This window comes from Hylobates moloch, unplaced genomic scaffold (genome assembly GCF_009828535.3).
Source record: "Hylobates moloch isolate HMO894 unplaced genomic scaffold, HMol_V3 SCAFFOLD_17, whole genome shotgun sequence".
Taxonomy (NCBI): domain Eukaryota; kingdom Metazoa; phylum Chordata; class Mammalia; order Primates; family Hylobatidae; genus Hylobates; species Hylobates moloch.
The window spans coordinates 61,963,046-61,989,869 of record NW_026652292.1 but is presented as its reverse complement, the minus strand read 5'-3'; the positions used below and the strand labels follow the sequence as shown (position 1 = coordinate 61,989,869).

General features: G+C 36.6%; 1 protein-coding gene across 9 annotated transcripts in view; it reads right to left on the bottom strand.

Annotated features, from left to right (window-relative positions):
* The window catches only part of PPARGC1A (PPARG coactivator 1 alpha), a 337,407-nt gene that overhangs the window by 26,953 nt on the left and 283,630 nt on the right, over positions 1-26,824 (bottom strand). For 5 of the 9 annotated variants that reach the window (XM_032135352.2, XM_058430084.1, XM_058430086.1 and 2 more), the window contains 3 exons: positions 18,481-18,602; positions 17,987-18,138; positions 12,520-12,619 (listed from right to left, as the gene is read on the bottom strand). In XM_032135352.2, the coding sequence (XP_031991243.2) occupies positions 12,520-12,619; positions 17,987-18,138; positions 18,481-18,602 (374 nt within the window). Of the gene's footprint in view, positions 1-869; positions 926-4,229; positions 4,337-8,736; positions 12,620-17,986; positions 18,139-18,480; positions 18,603-26,824 lie in introns of those variants that run through there. The other 4 variants (XR_009210503.1, XR_009210501.1, XR_009210502.1 and 1 more) reach the window with 3 other exon arrangements.

Genomic DNA, 26,824 nt, shown 5'->3' with positions numbered 1-26,824 from the left:
GGAGAATGTATTTTGATGAAAAACATCAACTCTGAATCTTTCAGCTCATACTATGGATACAGCTGCCTAAACTATCATAGGACTGAGCCTTCCTTTTGGTCACGCACTTGACTGGTCCATTAATATCTCTGCTGTTTGTGTCGACTCAGTTTATTCTGCATGAGTTTGTTTTTGTCAGTGGTTTATGTTCCAATGTTGTATGGTGCCAGGCAACTTGAAGTGTAACTGCAACAACAGTGGCAGCCTGTATTCTAACCCAAATTATTTTATCAGCTCAAAAAGAGCTCATGAAATCAACTGATATATTTCACTGCTTTTTCTTAGGTTTCCTTTGGGAGGGGAAGGAATAACCTTGAAGAGAGGTGAGAATTGTCATGGATTTTGTGTGATTTGTTACTCAAGATGACTCATTAAGCTGCCAAGAGCCTCACAGCCCATCCAAACTTCTCAAACAACCCTTCAATTCCAGCCCTTGACCTGATCTATGTAGAGGGTTGGAAAATTCGCAGCAATAGAAAGCTATGGAAATAGAGTATAATCCACATATATGTTGGGTGATGGGGGAGACATGAAGAGCAAGAGACTGTGGAGACAGGAAAGTACCATCATTTGCCATGAGATTTTCCTTGAAACCATCTCCTTCTTGAATTTAGACACTCATTGTTTATGTGCAGTGGCCCTAGGTACAGAAGGGTCACCACCCCAAGGAGAAGTATACCCTCCAGACTCATAAACCAAATTCTAGCCAGTTTCTCCCAGAATAAAATACTACACTTCATCCATTAAGCTAAATCTCCTTTCGACAATTCCCTTCTTACCTGGCCCATGAAATGAATCATGAAGAGATTATTTTCTGGGCAAATTGGTAGAAAAATCCTGATGCAGACAGTTCCCCTTCTGATTGCACCTGACTTCCATTCATTGACTATCACATCAAGTAGTGGTTCCGGGAATTCAAAGGAGAGCTCAGCAAAAGAAGAAGAAAAAAAAGCCCACGAAGTTTTTCAAGGTACCTACTGCAGTTATCAGTTCATAGATGTAAATGTTCTCACTGTATGCTTGATTTGCACATTCCAAACCAATTTGGTAATTTTTTTCATTTTTATCTGCATGCATGAAGTGATTTGTAATACTGAAACAATTTAGAATCATATTTCATTTGCAACAGTTCAATTAACTTAAGTGCTGGAACATGCTCTCCAACTGGTGACTAGTTTAATTGGTTACTATTACAAGAAATAAATTCTATAGTTCTGGGGCTCCCCAATGTCCTTTCTAGACAGGGCCCAGCCATGCAGAGGTATGTGGGAGTGGGAAGGTGAGGAGTGTAGCAAAATTTCTTACTTAAAAAAGAAAAATCCAAGAACCCATTCTCTTAAAAAAAAATAACTAGGTATGAGTTTCCATTTTCTGTTGTGATTTTATGACCTCCAGTTCCCTTGGATCAACTTTACAACCACTCAATAAGCAAGAGAAGGGTGTGGATCAAGGGTGGAAAACTTTTAAAGCTATTGCATAAATGCACTTAAGCATGAGCCAAAGTGATAAATAGGAAACCAAGATGCATGTCAGGAATGCAGCGAAGAATGATTAGCTGGGACACTTTGAGCAGCTGTTAAGGCAACTCCAAACGCCTGGAAAGAAGGATTTCCTTCTGGCTTACACCAAGGCTCAATTGCTCTAGTTGTATTTGCATTGAAAGGCACTACTGCCAAATTGTACAAGAACACTTATAGTAGAAAAACATGTAAATTGTCAAAAGATACAAAATAATACTGCATCTCATTTGTGGATATATGGAAATGCAGTTAAAGAGAAAAAGTGAGTAGGCACAACACATACTATTGGGGAGAGAATGTTACTGAGGAAGAAAGGAGAATAAAGGGATAGGTATGTGATTTAAGTGCAATCTTAAGCATATTGAGTAAAATACTAACATAAATCTGGGTAGTAGATACATGGGGCTCAATTCTATTATTTTATGTACTTCCATGTTGATTTGAAATGATTTCTAATTAAAAGTTAGAAACATTTAAAAAAGAAATCAGTCCCTGTTTTGCAGCCATTGGTAAACCAGTCATTTCTCAAAAAATTCTTCTGTCTTGGAGATCACAAACTCTAGGCTGTTTTGATTAAGGTTCATGGAATTCTGAAGATGAAAGTTTATGACCACCTTTCCTTCTTTCCCACTTCATAATCTTAACTGACCTCATGCTGACTGAGGATGACCACTGGATTGGAGATGGGCCTCTGGTATTGCAATGTTAGAAACTGAGCCTGCTTTTTCCTACAACTGATGCCAGGTGCAGCAAAGACACTACCCTCAAAGGGCGATCCATAAATTAGAACACTGAGTGTCTACCGATTAGTATCTACAGTAATCCTAAAATTTGATTGTAGACAGGTTAGCATTGCAGAAAGAAATCCAAATAAACATATTTAAGAAATCTTAAGAAGGTCTTCCGTCATGAACAGCTGATATCCGAGCTAGCATTGTGTCATAACAATGAATGTAATCACAGAAATAAGGAAGCATTTGGTCCAAAGGTGGATTCTCCGCGTGCCTATCGCTTATATGAGGATACTATAAGAATCTCTGGAAAGAGGGGGCTCAGTTTCTCACATTGCAATACCAGAGGCCCGTCTCCAATCCAGCGGCCATGCTCAGTGAGCATGAGATCAGTTAAGATTATGAAGTGGGAAAGAAGAAAAGTTGGTCTTGAACTTTCATTTTCAGAATTCTATGAACCTTAGTCAAAATAACCTAGGGTTTGTGGTCTCCAAGACAGACGAATTTTCTGAGAAAATGACTGGTTTACCAATGGCTGCAAAATAGGGACTGATTCTCTTTTAATTTTTTTTCTTATATGAGCCCTAAATTGAAAACTTATTTATTTATTTACTTATTTATTTGAGATGGAGTCTCGCTCTGTCTCCCAGGCTGGAGTGCAGTGGCACAATCTCGGCTCATGGCAACCTCCACCTCCCAGGTTCAAACGATTCTCCTGCCTCAACCTCCCAAGTAGCTGGGATTACAGGTGCATGCCACCACACCTAGCTAATGTTTATATTTTTTTTAGTACAGTTGGGGTTTCACCATGTTGGCCAAGCTGGTCTCGAACTCCTGACCTCAAGTGATCTGCCCGCCTCAGCCCAAAGTGGTGGGATTACAAGTGTGAGCTGCCGCGCCCAGCCCAGAAACTTTTTAATATTGCTTGAAAAACCATAAAAAGCTCTTAAATTTGATTATTTTTGTGGTTTAACTTCTCAGTGGTAAGAATATACCATTTTATACCTCCAAATCCATTTTAACTTATGGAAGAGGTTTCTACCTCTTTGTAAATTTGGTTATCAGCACTTGTAAGTCAGATTGTACACCTTGGAATCACAGCACTAGGTCATTCCTGCCTATTAAGTATGAGGATCTCTGGCCTCAACCCTCATAGACATTGGTCTTACAGCAATATACTTTCCACAAAATGCAATATATGTAGGTAGGTGGATAGACAGATAAACAGATGGATAAATAGATGATAGATGATAGAAGATAGATAGATACATAGATACATAGATATATAGATACAATGAGGATTCTGGTGAGAGTGTCCTACTGAAGCTATTACAAAATATACATTTTAATTTTTTCTTACTATACTGCCAACTAGATGTGGAGTTTCTAGTATGTTGGAGGAGTTCCATCATTGTAGAATGATGAATGCAATACATGCAGAGTTTGGCTTCAGTCAGACAGTAGCAACAAAAGTACACAAATTTTAACAATTAATTACCTCTAACAGAACTTTTTTCTTTTGAACATTAATATTTTATTCCTGGAGGCATTATATATAGCACGAGAGTTTCAAAAATAAGTTTTAGGACCAACTGGACTTTGCCCAAATCTGGGCAGTTTTTCAGCTATCTTAACCCTCCATTCCCTCCTCAATAAAATGGGAAGAGTTGTATACCTACCTTACGGTTTGTTTAGGAGGATTAATGAAGAAAATTCATGTAAACAGGTAAGTAAAGTGACTAAAAGATAAATCCACAATAAATGTTCACTAATACGATCATCATCTTTGTCATTACCTTCACTGTTTTAATCACATCCTGAATTCACTGGACTTTCCAATGGAGGGCAGCTTTTCATGTTTGCTTTCTTACCAGTACAGGAAGATTTCTCTAATTTTAAAATGAGGATGTTAAGAGGTCATATTGAACAACTTCATTACCTGAGGTCCGATGGCTGGGATACAGGATGACCAGCTGTGTCACTAAGCGCTGATTCTAGGAAAGGGAGTCTCCAAGTTGATCAAGTTTCTAAAAGGAGCTGATAAAGCTAAGTTTTTAAGACAGCAAAAACAAGCAAATAATATCTTTAAATTATTGCAGTGCCATGAAGTTATGTCTCTGTGAAATATAGCAGATATGATTTTTGAGGGGGCTTGAGTTTAACCTTCAGAATGCTGAAAGTTGGTGAAGGTTCCTTGCTGGAAATGGCTACTTTGAGATGGTAGAACTGAAACAATGAGAAGAAAATAGGGGGGCCTCCTCAATGCATTATTGGAATCTAAAGAGCTCTTTGTATTGTATGAATGTAGGGATTATCTTTTTATCATTCCACAAAATTAAAGCTTAAAAGTTCTATCCAAAAACCTAGCTATGGAGAAATCCTCAAGGGTCTCCCATTAATATGGTAGCCAGGAAGTACACAGGATTTCAATCAAAGGCCAGTGGCTGTCTATGTGACACAGAACTACCCCCACATTTAGAACCAATATGTGAGGTTCATTCCTTTCTTCACAATTCTACAGCCTAGCTGCACAATTGCCTCTTTTGTTTATATAATCTCATAGAATGAGTTGGCATACAAGGCAAATAAGAAACCATGGGAAATCTCTGTCCGAACCTTGCTTCGTGCCTGAAGTTCAAATGTGTTTGGTTAACCTTCTATTTATTCCTTCTCTTTCCCTCAGGTGACCTTTTTGGTTTTAGTTTTTGCCATGGCATGCCATGGCACACAGTGGCTCAATGGGACTCTGGCACCATGTGACAAAGAAACTCTTATGAGCTGTCTATGAATTATTTCATTCATTAGGTGCACACATTGGCACTCCCTTTAATGCCACCGCCCCTGCCACTGGAAATGGGAAAATGTCAGCCCAACACATAGGTACTTCCCACCCTCCAAATACTGAAGCCAAACAATGGATGGTGAACTCCAATCTTTGCTTTCTGTTCAATTGTTTTCCTGTTGGACAGTCTAAACTGCATTTCAGATTGTTGACCCTGGAAAAGGCAGCTCATTGAATCAGTACCAGGATGCTTTTCCCAGGTAAACAGATAAGTGGAGGAGAATGACGCCTTGCATTGCACTTGATCATTAAATTGCCTGACATGAAAGTAACACGGCTCCATCACATGCCGTGTGACCAGTTTACTAACTTACGCTTCTCTAGGAAGCAGAGTAATTAATCATCATTCTGTGATAGTGTATACACATTCCTGCCAACAAATAGGGAAGTGCTTACAGAGGGCAATACTTCTAAGCACTATGAAACATTAGTCATACATCTGATTAAAGGGTATAGTGATCAAGCTGAAAACCTACTAGATGGTTAAACTAAGAACAAGCACGGCCTCATTTTCTTTTAAGAATTAAGTCAGTCTTTCAAGCGCACTGTGAAGCTATGATAGGAATAAGCAGGGGACCTGCTTGGAAATGAAGTGAGAAAGCAATGATAAGAATGAAGACAGGACTTGATTTTCAACACCACCAAAGTCCATCAAAGGCAAGTACCTGTGAATTTCCTTAAATGATTTGCTGAGGGCATTTCATGGTAACTATATTACTCTATAGCCACTTTTTTTCATCAATTAGTATTGTTAAAGAGAAGCTTGACTATAGAGTTCCTAACAGCAGCAAAAAATAAATTCCCTCCAATTAAGTAGTCTAATAAGCTATTTAGGATTTTACCACTTAACATTCTTTCCTTCCCATTTAATTTTGGCTTTCACGTGGATGTCATCTTGTTGAAAATCCATCACAGAAAACTATGTGGAAAAAAAAAAAAAAAGATAATGTTGCTAAGTGCCCCTGATGTTCAAAAACAAGCAGAAGCACAATATTTTTTCTAAATCACCCCAGGATTTTTCCTAATAATTCAGCTTCTTCCTACTATAAATTAATATATGAAAATATATGAAAATGGTCAATATGCAAATTCAAGTATCACACTAGCTACTTGCCTTCAGTAAGTGCTATATGCATAAATTTGAAATGATACAATATTTTAAGGTCCTTGATTATAATAATGCCTTGGTGTGCATATGCACATGTATAATTACATTCATTTAATTTAATCATGAAAATATTATAGGATCATTTGGTTTTCTCCTCTAAAAGTTCTCTTACTCTTTTCAATTAATTAATTTCACTCTGCCCCTTTATAAGTCAGCTAATGGTAAGTAATGGGTTTTGAGCTGAACAGAATATGGTCACATTCCTCTGGAATTATGGACAGAAAAGAGTCATATGGGAAGATGGTGGCCTCTTGCCTTTAGCCTACATCCTAGTCATGAAACAATGTTAAGGCTTTTCAGTCGAACCTGGTCCTGGTCCTCAAAATATTCACATTTCATAATCATTTCTTCTACAGGTTTCCAGCGTCCCCAGTGCTGAGAATTCGCCCAAGGGCAGTCACCTGATTACAACAGAAGAGACCTGAAAACCAGCCCACGTGACCCCACATTCCACATGCTTGACAAGAGTGGAGCTTTTGGGACTCTGCATAGTTACTGGAATCACATGGAATATAACAAGGGAAACATGGGAGTGGAGGACATTTAACATTCTCCATGCACTAGGAGAACAGATAACGCCCCAGTAAGTGGAAAATAAAAATGAGCCATTTTGAATGGAAGGAAGGAAGCATAACATGAAGGTTATGTCTTACCATCCTTCCCCTACAAGAAAATCTTGTTTTCCCTCTCACAGAAAATCTGTGTTTCTTTTCCCCAACATGCTAACAGAGACCAGTGAACAGAAATAGGCTGCTTTGTGTCCATCGATAGAATCTATATACCATCTTTTCCCCCAGGGATTAATTCAGCTTTTGATTAAATCTTTCTGAGATTTAAATCATGATGTTACAAACCTCCAAGGAACTCCTCTATGAGTTGTGACCTTCTTTATTACTCTCTGCCGTTTGATAAAGTACAAAGATTGATTTATAATGGATTGTAGTGTGTTTGAAAACAAGGAGTAGCAACGAAAATTGCAAAATATAAGATTAATATAAATATTGCAAATGGAATGTTTTAGTTAAAATATTCTATAACTAATACTGAGTTACAACTGTATAGCTAGTAACACTACAGTCGAGTCAGTATAGTAACATTATTAGGGCTGTAAATTATATCCAATGATTAGCTAAATAAACCTAAAAAGAAGAGAAAACCAGCAAAGCTAAAAAAGAATTTCAATTCAGTATCATATTGTATATAGTTTAGACAGATTTGGTTTGGAGGACTTTTGAATTGAGGCAATCTTCTTTTTAAAAAAGCTGTATCAAATGTTAATTATTTTTGTCAGTCAGCCCAATTTTGGTTTTAATAATTATTTTGCCATTGGTATCAACAAGAATGAAAGTGATTCAATGTTTTGAGGACAATACGAAATAAATCCTTTATCTCAATCAGGATATTCCAGTACCAAACTAGCAGCTACTAATGCTGCTTCTGAAAATCCCTCATTTTCTCTCTGCCCTCAAAAGATTTGTTAGGGTAAAAAGTTAACCATTTAGGGAAGAGTTGTAATGTCCTTGCTGGTTCCAACCAGAAGATTAAAAATGCCTTATGCAATTTAAGCATCAATGACTTATCTATTGAAACTCAGGAGTGCTTGGTATCCACAATGGCAGATAAATTCAGTATTTGGGTAAGATAATGGTAGATTTTTATTTTCCTTTTCCATAAAATTGATGAATTTTATATTGGTATAAAACAATCCATGGGGAGTGTATCTTATGTGATTTAGCAGATTTCAATGCACTTCTGATAGCTCTTATCACATTTCCAATATTTACAAACATTCTTTTTCTCTCTAGGAGATGGAAATGATGGAATATAATTTAGCCATCATCCTTCCCCAATGTTGAATATGTTGAGTCTTGCAATGCAAATGATTGGCAATGGGAACAACCATTTGAAATTGGGCAAGGGCATTCTCTGTCATTAGGACCACCATCATCTACCAGCCACAATGGACATCCTGACAGCACGATGTGTCTTCAGCTATCAGCTCATCCCATATTTAACCAACCCAATGACTTCCATATGATGGGGAACTGCATCCTGTTACAAGTCTTGGAGAAATATTCAGTCCATCTACAACAAAATCGCTTTCTGCACTGAATATTCGGTGAGTTTTTCCCTGGGGAAAGAGCTTGTACTTAAAAATACACACTTCCCAGGGTTAAGTACAAAAATAGAGCTATTCCATTTGATACAATCCCATGTCATTTTTCACCTCTGTACGTTCGTTATAGAAACCACCACGTCTGCCTTTGCCGTTTAGAAAAAGACAAGATACAGAAGGTGCACTTTACCTTAGAGCTGAAATGCATCCATGAATATGGAAAAGCAGGGAGAAAGGGAAAGAGAGCCAGAGAGGAAATAGAATAATAATAAGTGAGTAATGGGTACTGATCTGAGAAACATGCCAGGAGTTTGGGTACGATAAATAAGAAAAGCAGAAGTAGATTTGAAACATTCGTTTCCCTTTATTAGCTCAGTGAGGCTGATGTGTACTGCACATTTAAAAAAAATCACAGGAATTTTCATACAATGAATAAAACCACAACAATACATGTAGAATTGGCAGGTGGAAAAAAGGCCCGGCAAGGGCTCAACTAATCGCTCACTTTCCCTCTTCAGCATAGTTCAACCAACAGTATTACACTTTCACCTACAAATCTTAAAGTAGCTCCATCAAATCAGCAGTTCACATTATTGAAAATGTCTGTCACATAGGTACAAATTTAGAATCATCACATTATAGTACATGGCTATTCTAGGTCATCTATAGATCAGGTCTTAGACTACAGTGATTGAAGTTCTCATTACAGCCATCAAGAAAGGACACATAATCATTACCTACTGGAAGCTCACATCTAAAGGCATGAAAAGGTTTCCTTTTTTCAACTGACCCAAACATCATACCCCAATAGTGCAAAGTTCCCTCTCTGCTGCTTTGAATGTTGACAGCCCAATCGTTGTTCTCGGAGTCATTTAGCAAAAAATTGATTTTGTTGCACTGGAAGAATTATTCTGCTACATCATCTCTTTTAAAAAAGAAAAAAATCCACATTACTAAAGCACCAGTTCGGTTACCAAAATTGTAGATGTGGTACTTACCACGGCATGAAGGCAATGGCCCACGGTCATCTAAAAATCCTACAGATCTATGCTGAAATTTGCCTCCAGTGATGATGGCGTGCACGTGTTCATTTGAAATATTCTCTCCCAAAAAATAAAAATAAAAATGAGAGGAGCACAGCCTACATTTTGATGGGCTACCCACAGTGTCTGCAGAAGATACAAAAGCTCCACTAATTTTAGATGCAATTTGAAGTCCATTGAAGAAAACTATCTTCATGGTAACAATATTTGTCAGGCTGGGGGTGGGGGGGATAAATTAATCCTCAATATGATACCTGTAGTGCTGTCTTTTGATAAGTAAGAAAAGAAACCAAGTATTCCATTCATGTCAACAATCCAGGGCAAAAAGGAGAATGTATTATTTAAAATTGGATCACAAAAATTTAAAGGCAAAATAGAGAACACATGTGGTCCTTGAACACATAATAGGATTTACTAAATATTGATTTCTTAAAAATAATTTATTGCTCTTAATAGTCTTTTTATTATTATTCTACAACAGAAGATACTCAAAATTCAGAAAGAAAGACTGTAAACTTTAGTTTAGCGTTCACACAGAGTTAAAATACCTGCATTTAACCTACAGAACAACAAGAATTAGGCGGATTAAAGATGTGTTACTGTTGTAACGCAGAACCTGTGAACAAGTTCTTTTATTTCATAGTATTTTTATTGCTTTCTATCATCTACTTAGAAATAAGAAGCCAAAAAATCAAGCAAGCATCCGACAGGACAAACAGTGGATTCACTCAGAACACAATATGCTGGTGATAAATGAATGCAGCTATCAAAATTAGCTGCATTGGCCTGGGGGTGAAATCCATCTTATAAGATCATGTTGGGTGAGAGAAAGGAAAAGAACAATTAAGTAGTAGGTGTATCATGTCTTCCAGAAAAGTCATGTCAGCCAAACAGTAATCGAATCTCAATTTAGAAACTTGAATACACACTCCAAACGTTACTGAATTCCATTCCAGGGACTCCACACTCAGATGAAATCCTGATGCTCAAAATGGAGGTTTTTCTGAAGTTTTTATTGAATTTAGCAGAAGCAATGTCATCAAGAACAACATCATGGTCACGTCAGAGGCCATGCTAGTGCAAGTAGAAACACTGCTTCTGCAAAAGCTGAATTTCCCAAATGAAGCACTTACACTCCAACCTGACAATTGTCATGCATCCTAGGTAGAAAATTTCCACTGGCTTTATTATTTTCATCATCTCATAATTTATAATAAATAGGCTATCTGCAACTGATAAATATGTCTCTTTAGTAAACAAAGGAATGAAATATCAGTATCTATACAGGATGCATAACTGTAAAAAATACAGATAAATACCATCGTCATATTCTGCCAAGGGAAAGAAATACTGGCTTCAAAGATAGTCTTCAGACACACATTAATTATTGTAAAAATCAGACTATAATTATTACCTCAGCATTTTGTATCAAATTAAAATCACAAAAATTAAAACAAAACAGCATTTTAAAAAGATTTTTGACTTTTAGTTTCAAAACTACTGTTGATAGAGAAAATAAAAACATTTCTTAATGGTTACCCATTGAGAGACTTTACATAAAATCATGATATCTTCTAGAAAAATTTTAGATGAGAAAATTTCATTCCCCTAACAAATCCAGTGTATAAAACTTCAAAGAAAAACAAGCGACAAGAAAATGTGGAAAAATATCGCAGAAGTGGTTAATACCTTTAGGGGACTAGGATATTTCTTGACAAGATGCTTAGATTGAAGCTCACCTAAGGGATGGATGTGCGGAAAGCATCATTTTGCTCTTGTTGCACTCAACAGACACACACACTGTCTTTTTGTTTTTACAATCAAATATATATAAGCAGTAAGTTCAGCTTCTAAATATGTTAGTGTACAATAATTGTTTCACCTCATAATTACATTTGAATATTCTTGATTAAGAAAAATTTAGCAGTTTTGAAAAGAAGGCTGCATTTACAGTGCATAGCTGTAACAAAAAAGAACATTGTTGTATAGTATATACATAAAATAAAAATACTCCATTTAACATCTGTAAATACTTAACTACATCAGAGAATGTAGCAATTACACTATCTGAACACACCTCAGAGAGTTCTACCCAACTCTCATTAGTAATGTAACCCAGTGTCCGCTCCTCAGAAAGAACCGCTGAACAAGCTGCACGCTTGACCATTGACAAGGCTTTTGAAATTTGCAGTGGAAGATCAACATTTTGGACATTTACATGGGTGTCAGGATTAAGGACGAACTACAGAAACTTCAAAATGTTAGGAAACTTTAGCATTCTGGTGCCCGCAGTATCCTCTCCCACCCAGATTCCATGGCAAAAGGAAAAAGAAAAAAGAGAGAGAGAGAGAGGGAGACAGGATATTAGTTCTATGGAACCTGTGGTTTCTTCAGGATTGTCATATAATCATTAGGTTATGAGAGAAAGCTTGCTTCAAGTTGATTCTGCACTTTCTTAAAAAAACAGTACAAAGGCTGATGCTCAGACATCAGTGGCTGTCATTTTAGGGTGGTTTGTGGTTGGTTGGTTGTTAGTTTTCTTTCCTTTTTAATTTATATATATTTTTTTCCTTTTGAATAGAATACGAACATTTTGAAGTTCTAGGTTTTAAGTGTGTCTTCATGGAACTGCTGCCATTTGAAATAGTTTGCCCTTGCACATTCTGGTCAGGTGCCCCCAGTCCTCACATGTACCCACACATACTTCCCCTAAACCAAGCACACACACCACACACATACATACGCACACACATACATGCACACACACACACTCCATCACCAAGAGACTCCAGGAAAAGCAAAGTTGACACCCATGAATAAACGTGCTTACTGGATATCATTCTGTCTCTTGCCTCTTCAGCAGCTGTGTTCATGTAAACCATTGTTGTTATTGTTGTTGTTGTTCTTGTTGTATTGTTGTTGTTTTGTTTTGTTTTTGTACAGAGTGTAAAGTAGGAGAAATTCCTAAGTATGACTTGCAATATAGTCTTTAGGGAAGGACGCGCTGTCCCATGAGGTATTCGCCATCCCTCTCTCATCCTCAGCTAGGGAACATGTTACCTGCGCAAACTTCTCTGAGCTTCTTTCAGTAAACTATCAAAATCCAGAGAGTCATACTTGCTCTTGGTGGAAGCAGGGTCAAAGTCATCTGAGTTTGAATCTGAAAGAAACACAAGCCAGTTTAGATACACACTTTGCTGATGGCCATTAACTCAATTATTCTAATTCAAGATTACCGGATTCGATAACAGCTCTTCCAATCAATATACTTTAGAAGAAAAATCCAGATTTTATTGGACATATATGGATATATAGGAAGAGGACGGGGAGTAGTGAGCTTTCAAAAACACTCACCTGTTGACTCATTTAGGCTTAAAACACCCTGGGAGTTAGGCAGAGCACACGTTAATATATCTCTGGCAGATAACCACCCTCCCCTTTCCCCCGACACGTCAAATAACTTGCCCATGGTTCCTCAATAACTTAGATGTAGACGTGAGAGTACAAGCTGCAACTAATTTTCCTATTCAATGGGATTAATTTAATTGAGCATAAAATCCAGTTGAGTATGAGAGAAAGAATCATGAGAATTTCCCCTAAACTTCAACCTGATGCTTCTCTTTGAGGCAGGAGGGGACATATGATGTGGTCCTCTACTTCTGTACCTCTGGGCCTCTCAGAAATTTTGGTGCAAATTCTCCCCAAATTGGAAGGTTGAAAGAAATGCTTCACATCCCAGGAGAGTAAATTCGGAAAGAAGAAATAAAGTGCAGGTATAAATAAAGCCATGCCCTTCTTAGACTCTTAAACTAGTCCAAGTAAGCTTTTGAGCAAAATTTCACTGCTACTTCAAATAGACCTTAACAAAATAGATATATTTTAGCAACATAGAAAGCAAAGTAAAATTCTGTTAAATATTCCTGTTTTTTCTCCATTGACTTCTATGAAAAAGCCAGATATTCCTGCTGGTCTTGCAAGTAACAAAGGGTGGCTTGGAAATATAATAAAAAGCCTCTTATAAATACATTACATTAATTCTTTTGAAAACATTTATTTGAAGGAAAGCAAAACCATTCTGGAAAACTAACAATTCTACCAAAATATTAGAATTCCCATGCTTTTCCCAGAGTAAGTTACAAAATCAAAATGGTCAAAGTAATAGAAGGGTGTAATACTAGATACTACAGAGGCATAATCGTTGACCTAAAATGTTTTGCTGACAAGATTGCAAACCAAGCTCTCTAGCACCGGCCTGACTATCCCATTTCCCAAGTTTCAATCTACCTTTACATACCTAGATTTAAAGACAAAGAAATGTCTTTCTTTATGTTTTCCTTTCATTCTGATCACCTTTGGTCTTTACTGAGTTCTTTTCAGCAAGTTTTTTAAGGTAAGAGCAACGAGAACAATTACAGTCTCAATCATAAAAAACAGAGACAAAACTGGCCAATCTTTCCTCAATAACATCTTAAATAGTCAATTCTTAAATTACACTGGCTTCAAAGCTTCTCTTCATAGGTTAATGAATGCTTTTCTTATATTGCTAAGGCCTCACAAACAACTGCTGTTAAATCAAAATCTTTTTTGTAGAGACAAAAAAAAAAAGTCTAGCTCATTGCTAGAGATTAGTCTGAAATCAGAATTCCACTTGCATTGTAGATCAAGAGGGAAGATTCCCCCAGTGATGGAGTCTGTGTGATAAAAGTCAGCCTGGAACCATCAGGGACATACACACATACCTTTCCTTGAGGAACACTTTGAGAATATTTTAAGTTTCCTTACTTTGCAATATTCTAAGCAAACTCTAGAATTTCAGTGTTTCTGTATTTTATTAGCAAATATTTTAAAAAATGTGAAATAGTAGTTCTCAAGAGTTTCTTCACTGTGAAATATAGTGTTCACATATATACCCACTTATACAGGCACACTGTTACTCAGAAAACAACCAAAAATATTTTTTGTAGCATGAGATGGAATGTGGTTACATTTAATTTCTGAGGCAATAACATCTACTCCACCAACTTCTCTCCTGCTAATGAAAGGATATTGGAGCACAGTAAGGCATAATAAAAATGTTATAGGAATAACTCAAGCCACTCTAATTTTTCAAAATAAATTGTTATAAATAATGATACTGTATTATTTGAAACAAATCACATCACACTTATATTCCCAGCACCTGAAAAACTGTTGGCACAAAGGAGGCACTCAAATTGATATTTGCTGAGGAATATACTAATCTCAAACACCAAAATATTATTAAAGCCATGGTTGAAAATATTTATATTGGGATGTTGGGATGATTTATCAATGAATGGCAAAGAAATACATAAAGTTATGTGTATAATCAAGAATACTGATAATACAATACATTCATTTCAGTTAATGAATAATTTATAATGTATGTGTCTTTTTTAAATGTTTAAGTTATATAACATAACTAATTCATAATCAAAACTATTACATTCATAATACTGACCCATCTTTCTGTTTGGATCCTGTAGTCCTACTTTAATTTCTCTTTGTCTTTCCCCTCTGATTTTTTTTCACTGAGGTCTTTAGAAAGATCCATTTGCTTATAAGACAGTAAATAGACACACAGACTACAGATTCATGGCAACTAGAACTTAAATCTTGGCTTCACTGTTTTAACCTTGATCAAGTCATTTTAATCTCTCACTCTCATTTATAAAACTGGGTCATAAATAGTAGCTGAAATCGTTATGTTTTGCTCTAACAATAGTGTAGTCACCATTATCTAGTTTCAGTAGTAGAGAAATAGGATGTATAAGCTAACTTAATTTGGGGGAGCAAGTAAACAGAAAGAAAATTGGTTAAATCTATCTTGAATGATAAGTCACTTTCCTGTCTTGGTAAAATTAATCTGTGTCACATCATTTTTGCTTTACTGTTGTGACATATGTGTAAGCTCCTAACTCCTGAGTCCAGTATACTCGTATGCCCTGAAGCGTGCATGAACACTAAATATGGTGAGCACAAGAATATTTGAATTCTTCAGGGAACAAAGACAAGACACAGGAAAAATGTTTTGAGTTCCAAAGCTGATTCCTAGAGTCGATTCTTCCATTTTAAAACAACTTTACACTTCTAACTTCTCATTCCCATCATTTTAAATTACAACCATAGCCACTATTTATTGAGCACCTATGTTATGCCAGACACTGTGCTAATAGCATCACAAACATTTATTTAATCTTCACAATAACACTATACGGTATTTTACAAATGAAGAAGCAGAACTGAAGGGGTTGAGTTGCTTGCCCAACGGCAGTGGTAAGTCAGATTTCAATCCCAGGTCTGCAGGATTCCAAAGCCTGGCCTCTTCAGACTATACAATGCTGGAGCGCAGAAAAAAACTACCTTTGTGCCATCATAGAGCTTGAGGGAATTGGAAAAATCCATGCTACTACAATGCACATCAAACATACTTTTCAGAAAATACAGAACGAGCTTAGCAATGGCAAAGTTTCTATTGCTGCCGGCTAGGCAGGGAAATAACGAGAGAGGAAGCATTCTTCTTAGAAATATTTCAAGGAGGCTCCAGTTCAATTTGGAAATACCATCCAATCCTCCCTCTTTACCAGTGATGAATCGTAGATCTAAAGGCCCCTCTAGGTAGCTTATTTTAAACTCTAGATGTTTTGAGAGACTAGAAACACCCTGGCCTTCATCACTGAAGAAAATAAGTCAAATCAGCTCAACACTTCAATCCGTCTTGACTGTTTTTATCAGCCAACATTTGAACAAATGACTTGCCACGTTCTGTATTTTCATTCCTAGCCTGCTATCTCTCTAACAGTCAGCTGCCTCTCCACTGCTTCCCACTATCTATTTAGCTTCTGGAGTGAATTATAGCATATTCCCTGTGAACAATGCACATCACCTGTATCAATTACTCTAGGAAGACATCCCTTCGTTGGACAGAAGAAAAAAAATCCCTGTATTTGGTATTTGTTTCCTTCTTTATACCAACCCAAAGTGCATATAGATATCTAATGATGAGGACTAGATTTATATGTTAATTCCATGATAAATATTACAAATAAATTTAATATAATTATGTCATATGCACAAGACATCTGTCACTTTCCTTCCTCAAAGAATTTAAAGGCTTACAAGGCACACATTAGATGGGGAACGACATGCAAATGAACAAAATTAAAATTGGAAAAGAAATTAAGATGTCCATTTTAGCATTATTTATAATATTGAAAAATTAAAAATTAAATGTTTGGCTATAATGTAATGACTAAATATAATGGTACTATTCACTCAGCAAAATACTGTGAAACCATTAAAGTATGTTAATAAATTATTTTTAATCTTGTGAGTCACAGCAGAACATGACTTTATATATTAATTGAGAAAAGTAGAATTTGGAAGTTTATATATATATAAATAAATATATATATATAAATTCAACTATAAGAAATTAGACATGCTGAGACAAAATACTGGAAGGCAAATCATTTCGTTGGTAATAGTGGTTATTCCTGGATGACAGGCTGATACATGATTTTAATTTTTTTCTCAATACCTTTTTATATTTACCACATTTTACCCCTTGAGTCTGTACAGCTTTTATAACAGGAAAATTTAATATTATGTATGCTTCACTTTCCTTATCTGTAAAATGGGGATGATAATAATAATATACACCTCTTAGGATAGTTCTAGTAATTAAATGGAAAATGCTTTCAAAGCTCCTGGCACAGTGTCTGGCATATGGAAGGACTCAACAAATAACAGGTGTTTCTTTTTTTTTTTTTTTTTAAAGAAAGCATAGTGTGATTTAGTATATGAAATTTAATTTTCTTCTCTCTAGCTGTAGTTCATAGAAAATGATGATATTTCTAAGTATCTGTGAAATAATAAGAAAAAATGAGACTTGCATATTCTGTTCCATAAAACAATGATGGCAATGCTATGGTTCGTGAAAGGATTCAGGGTAGGCCTGGAAGGCAAAATCAGGTTACAAACACACACACACACACACACACACGAATCATAAACACATGTAGATACATACAATATCTGCATACATACACACATGTAGACACATGATAGCCCACACATCTGCACAACACATGCACAAAGCACAATACCACACACATACATGTTTAATATTCACACAACACACACAGACACTATCCACAGAGATACACACAATACATGCACTCACAAAATATAAAGCTGCATGCACACACAACACACATACAGAAATCATGAACACATGTGGAAACACACAATCTCCATATACATACCTACCACAATTTTCAGCACCTTAGTAGACAGTACAAAAAATTTACTTCTGTCCTTTCTTGCCAAAACCTAGGCCCCTTTCTTCTGAAACTGTCTTAGACATTTTTCTTAAAAATCTGTATTCAAACATTCCCTTTAGTAAAATAAAGTGATGGTTCAACTCAAGGTGCCTACAGATTATGTTTGCTCCCATCTTGAGCTCTACATTATGGATTCCTCATTCCACATACAATAAAATCCATACCTAGGTCTGCATAGTTAGACTTGAAAAATTGCTTGCATCCACAAAAGTACAGCTCGAAGTCAGTTTCATTCGACCTGCGCAAAGTGTATCCATTTTCAAGAGCAGCAAAAGCATCACAGGTATAACGGTAGGTAATGAAACCATAGCTGTCTCTGCAACGGACAAAGAAAAGTTCAAAGCTGGTTAAGAGGTATTAGCATATGGGACTGTAACCCTTTCTACTTTGTGAGACTTCTCCAGTGCCAATGTCTGAGCCACTGCATCCATTTATCAGTGTGATTGTCCTGTCAAGCAGCTAAATACTTATTTCTGGGACAGGAAATCTCAACTAGAAAGATTAATAAATAGGGATGAAAGAAAATAAATAAGGTTCTGAACTCAACATGTCATCTGTCAAAGCACTTACATTGGCAACTCCCATCCCAGTAATCTTATGGCTATAATTTTTTACATACGTCAGCTTCTAAACAAGAAATAATCTTCAAGATTCTCACCCATCATCCCGCAGATTTACTGTGCACTCCTCAATTTCACCAAAAACTTCAAAACGGTCCCTCAGTTCTGTCCGTGTTGTGTCAGGTCTGATTTTACCGACATAAATCACACGGCGCTCTTCCTATGGGGGGAAGGAAGGAGAGAGTTCTGGAGATGGGAAAAAAGCTAACCCTCAGCCGGGCACAGTGGCTCACACCTGTAATCCCAGCACTTTGGGAGGCCGAGGCAGGTAGATCATGAGGTCAGGAGTTTAAGACCAGCCTGGCCAAGATGGTGAAACCCCCATCTCTACTAAAAATACAAAAATCGGCCAGGCGTGGTGGTGGGCACCTGTAATCTCAGCTACTCAGGAGGCTGAGGCAGAGAATTGCTTGAACCCAGGAGGCAGAGGTTGCAGTGAGCCGAGATTGTGCCACTGCACTTCAGCATGGGCGACAGAGCGAGACTCCATCTCAAAAAAAAAAAAAAAAAAAAAGCTAACCCTCTAGAAACATTCATAAATGTACAATCATGCATAAGAAACCCCTCCAAGCATGGCAATTAGAGCAAAACATACACTACAATGGAAGGAAAGACTACATTTGGACCAAGTATTAATTCCCATTTCTTCAGTATCAATCTCTTCTTGCTCACATAGATTCTTCTGTTCACCTCTACTCTTTTCTACCTTTCCTATCTGTCTCTGTTCTACTCTCAGATGAACTTGATGTGTTAGAAAAGAAATCCTGTATAGTGCATTCCTTTTTCAAATCATGGAACAATACCTATTAAATATTTGAACATTTGTGACTTGATTATGAATCAAAATTGTTATGAAACTGACCTAGCTTACAAAACTATTACATTTCTCATTAACTCAGAATTCTAATACTGAGATGAACAAATACTGACGTCCTCAAAAGAGTGGTTCTTAAACTCTACTATAAATAAAAATTACTTGGGGTGCTAATTAAAAATGCAAATGATTGGGCTTTATCTAGTTGTACTAAAAAAAATGTAAGATAAGGTTCTACAACCTTCATTTTTAAGAAGCACACCCCAGCTATTTTGATGCAGGTGGTCCAAAGACAATAATTTAAGAAATACAGTCTTAAAATGTAGGCCATTTTAAGCCATGAGTCTCCGAAGAATAAGAGCTAAATAAAAGAGGCTATAAATTTCACTTTGCCAATAAATCTAGTCTTATTTTAGGAACAGACTAGAGGGGTGTGGCCTAATTTTCACAAGTGGAGTCAATATCATCATAATCTGAAAGTCATCAGTAATTTATAACCTACAAAATACAGGAATAATATTTTATAGCCTGAGGATAAATTCTTTTTTTAAAGCACAGCAATGCATTCTTAGTGTAAGAAGCAATCCTATACCTCTTGTTCCAAGAAGATAAGGCCAAAAGTTATGATGTCTCTCAAAGTTTTAAGAACGTAAGGAGTTAATATAAAGAATGTGCTCACCAACTAGTTTGATGTATACTAAGGACAAACGATAAAATGAATTTAAGGTTGCAGAGATTTAAGTTAGGTTGAAGCAAAGACTAGAAGCAGAGAACTGAGGTACAGACTTAGCTTGCCCAAGAGTTTTCTTTGGATGTACTGAGAGTCTCTGGTCTGGGGTGATGAAAAGAGTAATCTGGGCTGAAAGCAAAAAGATGCCCTTTCTTATTTACTGAATGGTTTTCCTTTGCTTAAGCCCAGTATTTGGCCAAGAATCTGGTAAGGAGTAGGCACCCCACAAGCATTTGTGAAATGTAACTGAACAATTTGCAGACCCTGTATCTTCCTGGATGATAAGCTAACCAATGTCTGATCTTATTCTACCATATTTAACATTCTTGCCTCTATTTTTTATTAGGAAAGTAAATTCATCTCAGCCTCAGGTGCAAATAATCAACTATCTACTTGACATCTCAGCTTGGTTGTGCCTGAGGAACCTCACACTACACCAACCTTACCGAAGCCCAACCCTCCAGCCTTGCCCTCTCCCCATTTGGTTCTTTCCCAATGTTCTTGTATTAGTGAAATGAACACCATCTAGCCAGTTATCTAGGACAGAAATTTAAGTACCTCCCTTTACTCCTTTCTCTTGGTCCTCTCCACATGTCTAACCACTCAAGTCCTATTAATTTGTATCTCCTAAATCTCTCTGTAATCTATTTTCTTTATTCCGTTTGTCCTAAGCCAAGCCTCCAGCTTCTTTCTGGACTAGTGTAACAAACAATCTCTTAACTTGGATCTGTGTCCATGTTTATTCTTCTCCAATCTATTCTTCCATTGTTGTTAGGATAGTCTTTGCTAAGAAAACAGGAATCCAATGATGTCCATTAACTTCTAAAATATTCCAATGGCTTCTCATAACTTTTAATGAAAAACCTAAGTCATTAACAAGACCTACAAGGCCCTGTATGGTCTGGGCCTGTTGTCATCATGGGCTTTATCTCTTATATCGCATTCTTTCTGTGACTCTTTTCCAGCCACACTGAGCTTCTATTAGTCTAGTATATACTGTGCACCTTCCTTCCCAAAGCCTTTGCACATGCTCTTTCCCTGCTACTGGGACACCCTATTCACACTGCACCACTCCCAAGCCTCTCACATACACACACTGTCTACAACAACCTTAAGCTCAACAATCACATTTTTTCTGAGACTTGCAATTAGGTCAGAATCCCTATTAGTTGCTCTTATGGAAAACTCTCCTTTCCAATTATAATTAATAGTTTATCCACTGTTTAATGTCCACCTCCCCAGGATAATAAAAGCTTCATGACAGTAGAGACCGTATCTGTTCCATTCACTACTGTATTTTAAACAAAGCATCAAAACATAACAGACTGTCAATGAATATCTGTTGTAAAATCAATCAGTTACTAATCAATTAATCATCTTGAACACTTATCCCATTCCCTTCGTTACATCAAAGATGCCTAAGAGTGGTCCTTCTTCTCTGAGACTCTCCAACACAAAGGAGAAGGAAAGTTAGATTTGGTGTTTTATCACAGGGAAAAAAAAAAAAAAAAAAAAACCATGCTCAGGTAGCTCAGCTGAGTGACGAAACAAAGATTTCCATAATTTGTTTTTACAGATTTAAGTGTAAGAAGTAGCTACATGTTTGCAGGAATCTCACTCATAAATATCACCTCTGAAAATCAAAGGTAGGAGATAACAGTTGGTAAAACAGAACTCCATGAACAATAGCTATTGAGACTAAATAAATGACCAGATGAAGCAGAGTAACCAGTGCAGGCTGCCTGACGCCCTTCCATGTAGATTGTATGTCTCAACTGAAGGCTGTGATTGTGCCACTTCAGAGCACCAAGCACATCCTGGCAGTCAGAAAGTAGACATGGATGAAGAGGCACATCCTAGACCATCGATGCACACTTGAGCAAGGGAATCATAACACCACATCCCATTCTATTTACACGGCCAGCTCTAGTCAAACAGCCAAATGTGATGGGACTGTTATCTAAACTTAAATTTCCTGGCACCTGCTTTCACGGGTGTTAAGGAATTTTTTTTAGTGAGCCTTTTAGAAAAGTTACTACTGTATAGAGAGGAGGGGGAAATGCAGACGTGAGAGAAAGAAATTGAGACATTGCAAAGAAATTGCTCAACTACCATTATGGGAATAAACACAGCCTGTGTATTCAAGGAAATTTGAAGTTAAAGCGAAAATCGACCATATGTATGCCCATATGCAGACATACCGGGACAGTCTCTGAATTGCAGCTTTATACGAAGTTGTATGCAGCAACAATCCCATACAAAATATAAACCAGAGGACCTTTTATAATGGATACTGATACATTCTACAGTAAAAAGAAGATATAACCTAGAGAGGAGAAACAGGAAACCGAAGGGGTTTTCCACAATTACTTGAATTACCTATTTTTCTACCATCTCTTTTTATGAAACACAGGAATGGGGCCATGCCTCACTACCTTACAAAGATCAGAGATTGAATACATGTTGAAATGCTTATTTGAGAAAATTATTGAAGTGCTTGATTTTCCTACTGCTAAAAATGAAAATAAAAGGCATCCAAATGCCTAGAAAGCAAAGACAAAAATCTTTCTAAGATTGGCCAAATGTCTAGCAAGGAACTGATTCTTTTAAACATGTTGCAGTTGTATTAGACAGATGAATAGATTTCATATCTTTAAAAAACCTTAACATTTGCAGCCAATTTTTCAAGACATTAATTTCTAAACAGGAGATGAAAGGAAAAGAAATCAAAATGCTTAATAACATTTTCAACTTCTTAAAGGCTTGGAGGAACTCTAAACCTTTGGAAACAGCTCCTTGAAAAATGATTTTCGGACCAGTTTTCACTATCGAGGAGGATGGAACATTTATCAAATAACTTTTAGCTTCAGTTTTCACAAAAGCTAGTAAGCTGATGGGGTGGATAATAAAATTGAAGACTTACATTGCATTAACATCTATAGTAAATCCGCATTATACCAAAACATGGGGGATAAAGAAAGAAACAAAAACCTGACTGAATTAACTGACTTCACATTACTAAAATCTTCATCAAAAAGAGTCTAGAGCTTCCCAGTTACTGGAGGAAAACAAACAGTGGTTGTTTCTCATCAAATAAACTACTCCTGATAAAGGGGTTTGACTAAGAAAAGACAGAAGGTAGTAGAGAGATGAACATTTGTTGAATTCTTATCTATGCCAAGCATTTAATGCTTTTAATGGGTGATCTCTCTAAAATGTCCTTTAAGCTAGGTAACAAGGAAGAGCTTGATATAATGTAGATTTCAGCTCTCTATGTTTGCAAGTCAGAATAATGTAAAAATCTTTTTTTCTATGCTAAGGAAACTACATATCAAATTTGGCAGTGAAATACTGTTGTTCATTCCTAGATTAACTGTAACCTGACTGCCTCAAAAATTGCAAAGATATTATAAATACCATTGAATGTATAGTGTATTCCAACTAAAAGAAAAGGTGAGTGGAGGCCGGGCGCGGTGGCTCATGCTTGTGATCCCAGCACTTTGGGAGGCCGAGGCAGGCGGATCACGAGGTCAGGAGATCGAGACCACGGTGAAACCCTGTCTCTATTAAATACAAAAAAAAAATTAGCCAGGCTGGTGGCGGGTCCTGTATCCCACTAGCGAGAGGTGAGGCAGAGAAAGGGTGAACCGGAGTTGACGAAGATCCGAGTCGGCCATTGTCCAACCTGGCGACACGGTCTGTCTCAAAAAAAAAAAAAAAAAAAAAAAAAAAAAGAAAAGAAAAGTGGAAAGGTACAGATAGAAAGAAATACAAAGATTCTAAAAAATGCTAAAAGTGTTTTTCTTTCTTGCCGTTAATATTATCTAACCTAATTCAGTAGGTAGTCAATAAATGCCTACTACTAGGAAGTGTTCTTAGAGAAAAAACAAAATTGTAGCATTAAATTTTTCCAAAGTGTCCCCCATTCACGTACCGTGTGCCACTATCCCTGCTTAGTGTCTAAGGCTGGTTAATGTGAATAAGTCCAGGTTAGTCTACTTAAAAGGTAAGATGCAAATAAAAGCTAACATGCAAGTAAACATACTGGTAAGTCAGAAAACATGAAAATTATAGAATAAGAGTATGCATAACTACTTTTTAAAAAAGCTTCCCTGAAGTATAATTGATCTATCAAAAAATTGTACATATTAAACATATACATTTTGATGGGTTTGGACATATGCCTATATCCTTGATACCATCATCACAATCATGGTACTATATGTATTCATCACCTCCAAAATTTCCTTGTGTTCTTTTGTGTTTTTTTCTTGTGTGTGTGTGTGTGTATGTGTGTGTGTGTGTGTGTGTGTGTGTGAATAACAAGAAATCTATCTCTCAACATTTTAAAGTGTACAATAGCATAGTTAACTATAGGTACTATGTTGTATAGCAGATCTCTATAATTTATTCATCTTTTCATAAAACAATATTTCTAAATATTGAACTTAGTCACAATATAACATATACTCACTCACATAAAATATCTCTTTAAAGAGGCTTGAATAGAAAGCTATTTCATTTTCTCCAAAAAAGAATAACTCTGAGCACTTCGGGAGGCCGAGGTGGGCAGATCACGAGGTCAGGAGATCGAGACCAGCCTGGCCAACACGGTGAAACCCCGTTTCTACTAAAAATATAAAAAATTAGCCATGCGTGGTGGTAGGCACCTGTAGTCCCAGCTACTCAGGAGGCTGAGGCAGAAGAATGGCATGAACCCAGGAGGCGGAGCTTGCAGTGAGCCAAGATCGTGCCACTGCATTCCAGCCTGGGCAACAGAGCAAGACTCCATCTCAAATAAAAAAAAACAAACAAACAAAAAAAAAAAAACTCTGAGTAATTGCACAGTGTTTTTCATTTCATTTGGAAGAAGTTTGTAATTATCAGCAGTAATACACTGTCCCTGGCTTCTGAGCTGGACACTGACCAACAGAGAAGTAAAGTAGTCATTGCCACCCGAGCAGATTTGGTTTTGGTTTTAAGTGCTGAGCTGTATCACAATGTCTAGATTTGCCCTTTAAATTAACATCCCATTATCATGTTTTCTGGCAGAAAACTGTACAGATTGCAAATGGAGTTGGACTTAGAACTCCACAAGAAATTAGAGCAGTGACAGTTTAGACATTAAGTACTAAACTCTGGCTTGCAGAGTCCCAATATAACCTGAATTGTTTCAAGCTTACGAGTCTGAGAAAGGCAGAAAGTGAATTGCTTTTTGAGAAAGAGTCTGGATGGAAATTACAGGAAAGTGCCAAATGAAACAATGGTAACATTCAACCACAATATATGGTTTTGCATTGGTAATTACTAATTATTAGTGTTCTCTTTGCTTTTGGATTTGGTTCACTCAACTTGGGCTGAATTAGGATTCTAGAAACATAAGCAATGAAAAGTTTACAGATCTCCTAAAACACCTCCTACTTATGGAACTCAGAATAGAAGTAATGCAGACAAAGGTTAAAAAGATGACTTTAATTTTGTAAAATAACAATTATTGAATTTCTAAGGGTTTTTTTTTTCATTGCCTTTTGGAGTCTCTGTTTTTCTGGTTCCCTAAATATATGATTGCTTTGATTAATGAAAAACCCAACACTGCCCCCAAGATATCTTATATGTAATTTGCTTCTTACTCATTACTTTAAGGTTGTTTCAAACATTGAAAGAACATCACCTACCTGACCAACTGAAGTCTGGACTGTCCTTGTTCCCTTAGCTCTTCTATGTATGAATTTTCAAGCTAATTTTTTCAAATCAGTTGAAAATCATTGCATGTATCCCTGCACTCAAGCCCATAGAAATATACTTTGGGGATGCATTATGGTACTAGAAAGCTAACTATTTGGAGGAAGGGAATCAATAAAAAAAAAAAAACTCCTGTGGGTAAACTCATTAAATAGTTCCACGATGCCTTCAAGATAGCTTTCAAAATCTTTAGCATGAATTATAGGACCCTTTAGGCTGTCTTCCACCATTCCTTCTAGACTTATTTCTTGCCTCTCTTGTGTCTCAGTGTTCCAATTAAATGACTAGTAGTTTCTCAATATACCTTATTCTTTTTTAGAGACTTAGTATAAGCTATAGCCTCTGTCTAAAACAGCAATGTCCAGTAATAATATAATGCAGTATACGTCATGTACAATTTTCTAAGAGCCACATTTTAAAAAGTAAAAATATGAAAAACTCAATGTTAATAATATATTGTATTGGGCTCAACATGTCCAAACTATTATATCAATTTGTGATTGATATAAAAAGATTAATGAAATATTTTACACTATTTTTTATACTAAGTCTTCTAAATCCAATCACACAGTGCATCTTAATATGGCCCAATCAAATTAACCATGTGGCTAAAGGCTACCATATTGGATGCTGCAGGTGGAGAAAACCTTTGTCCTTTCTCCCTTTAGGATTTGGAATCAGTCTTACCCTGTCTGAGGATGTTCTCCTTCATACATAGATCTGGATGCCCCCAATATACCACCAAAACAGTGCCACAGATGCACCCCTTATAATAGCACTTATCACACGGTATTGCCTGTTTGTGTATCTTTATCTGCCAGTAGAGTCGAAGCTCCTTGGATACAGGGACCATGTCTTTCTTAATTTTATATCCCAACCAAATGGCAAATATTTATTACAGAAAGAGCTATGAATTTTCACTCGTGTTCAACAGAAATAGCATGTAATTGTCTAAATGGAAGTTGGTTAAACAGTAAGTTCCAAATCTTTATTAAGCACTTATCACTTACAGTTGACTCTGTTGGTAAACAATCTCTATGTTCTAGGTTTCCTTCAATCTACTTTTCAAAAACAAAAGCGAACTTTGAAGCCAAAA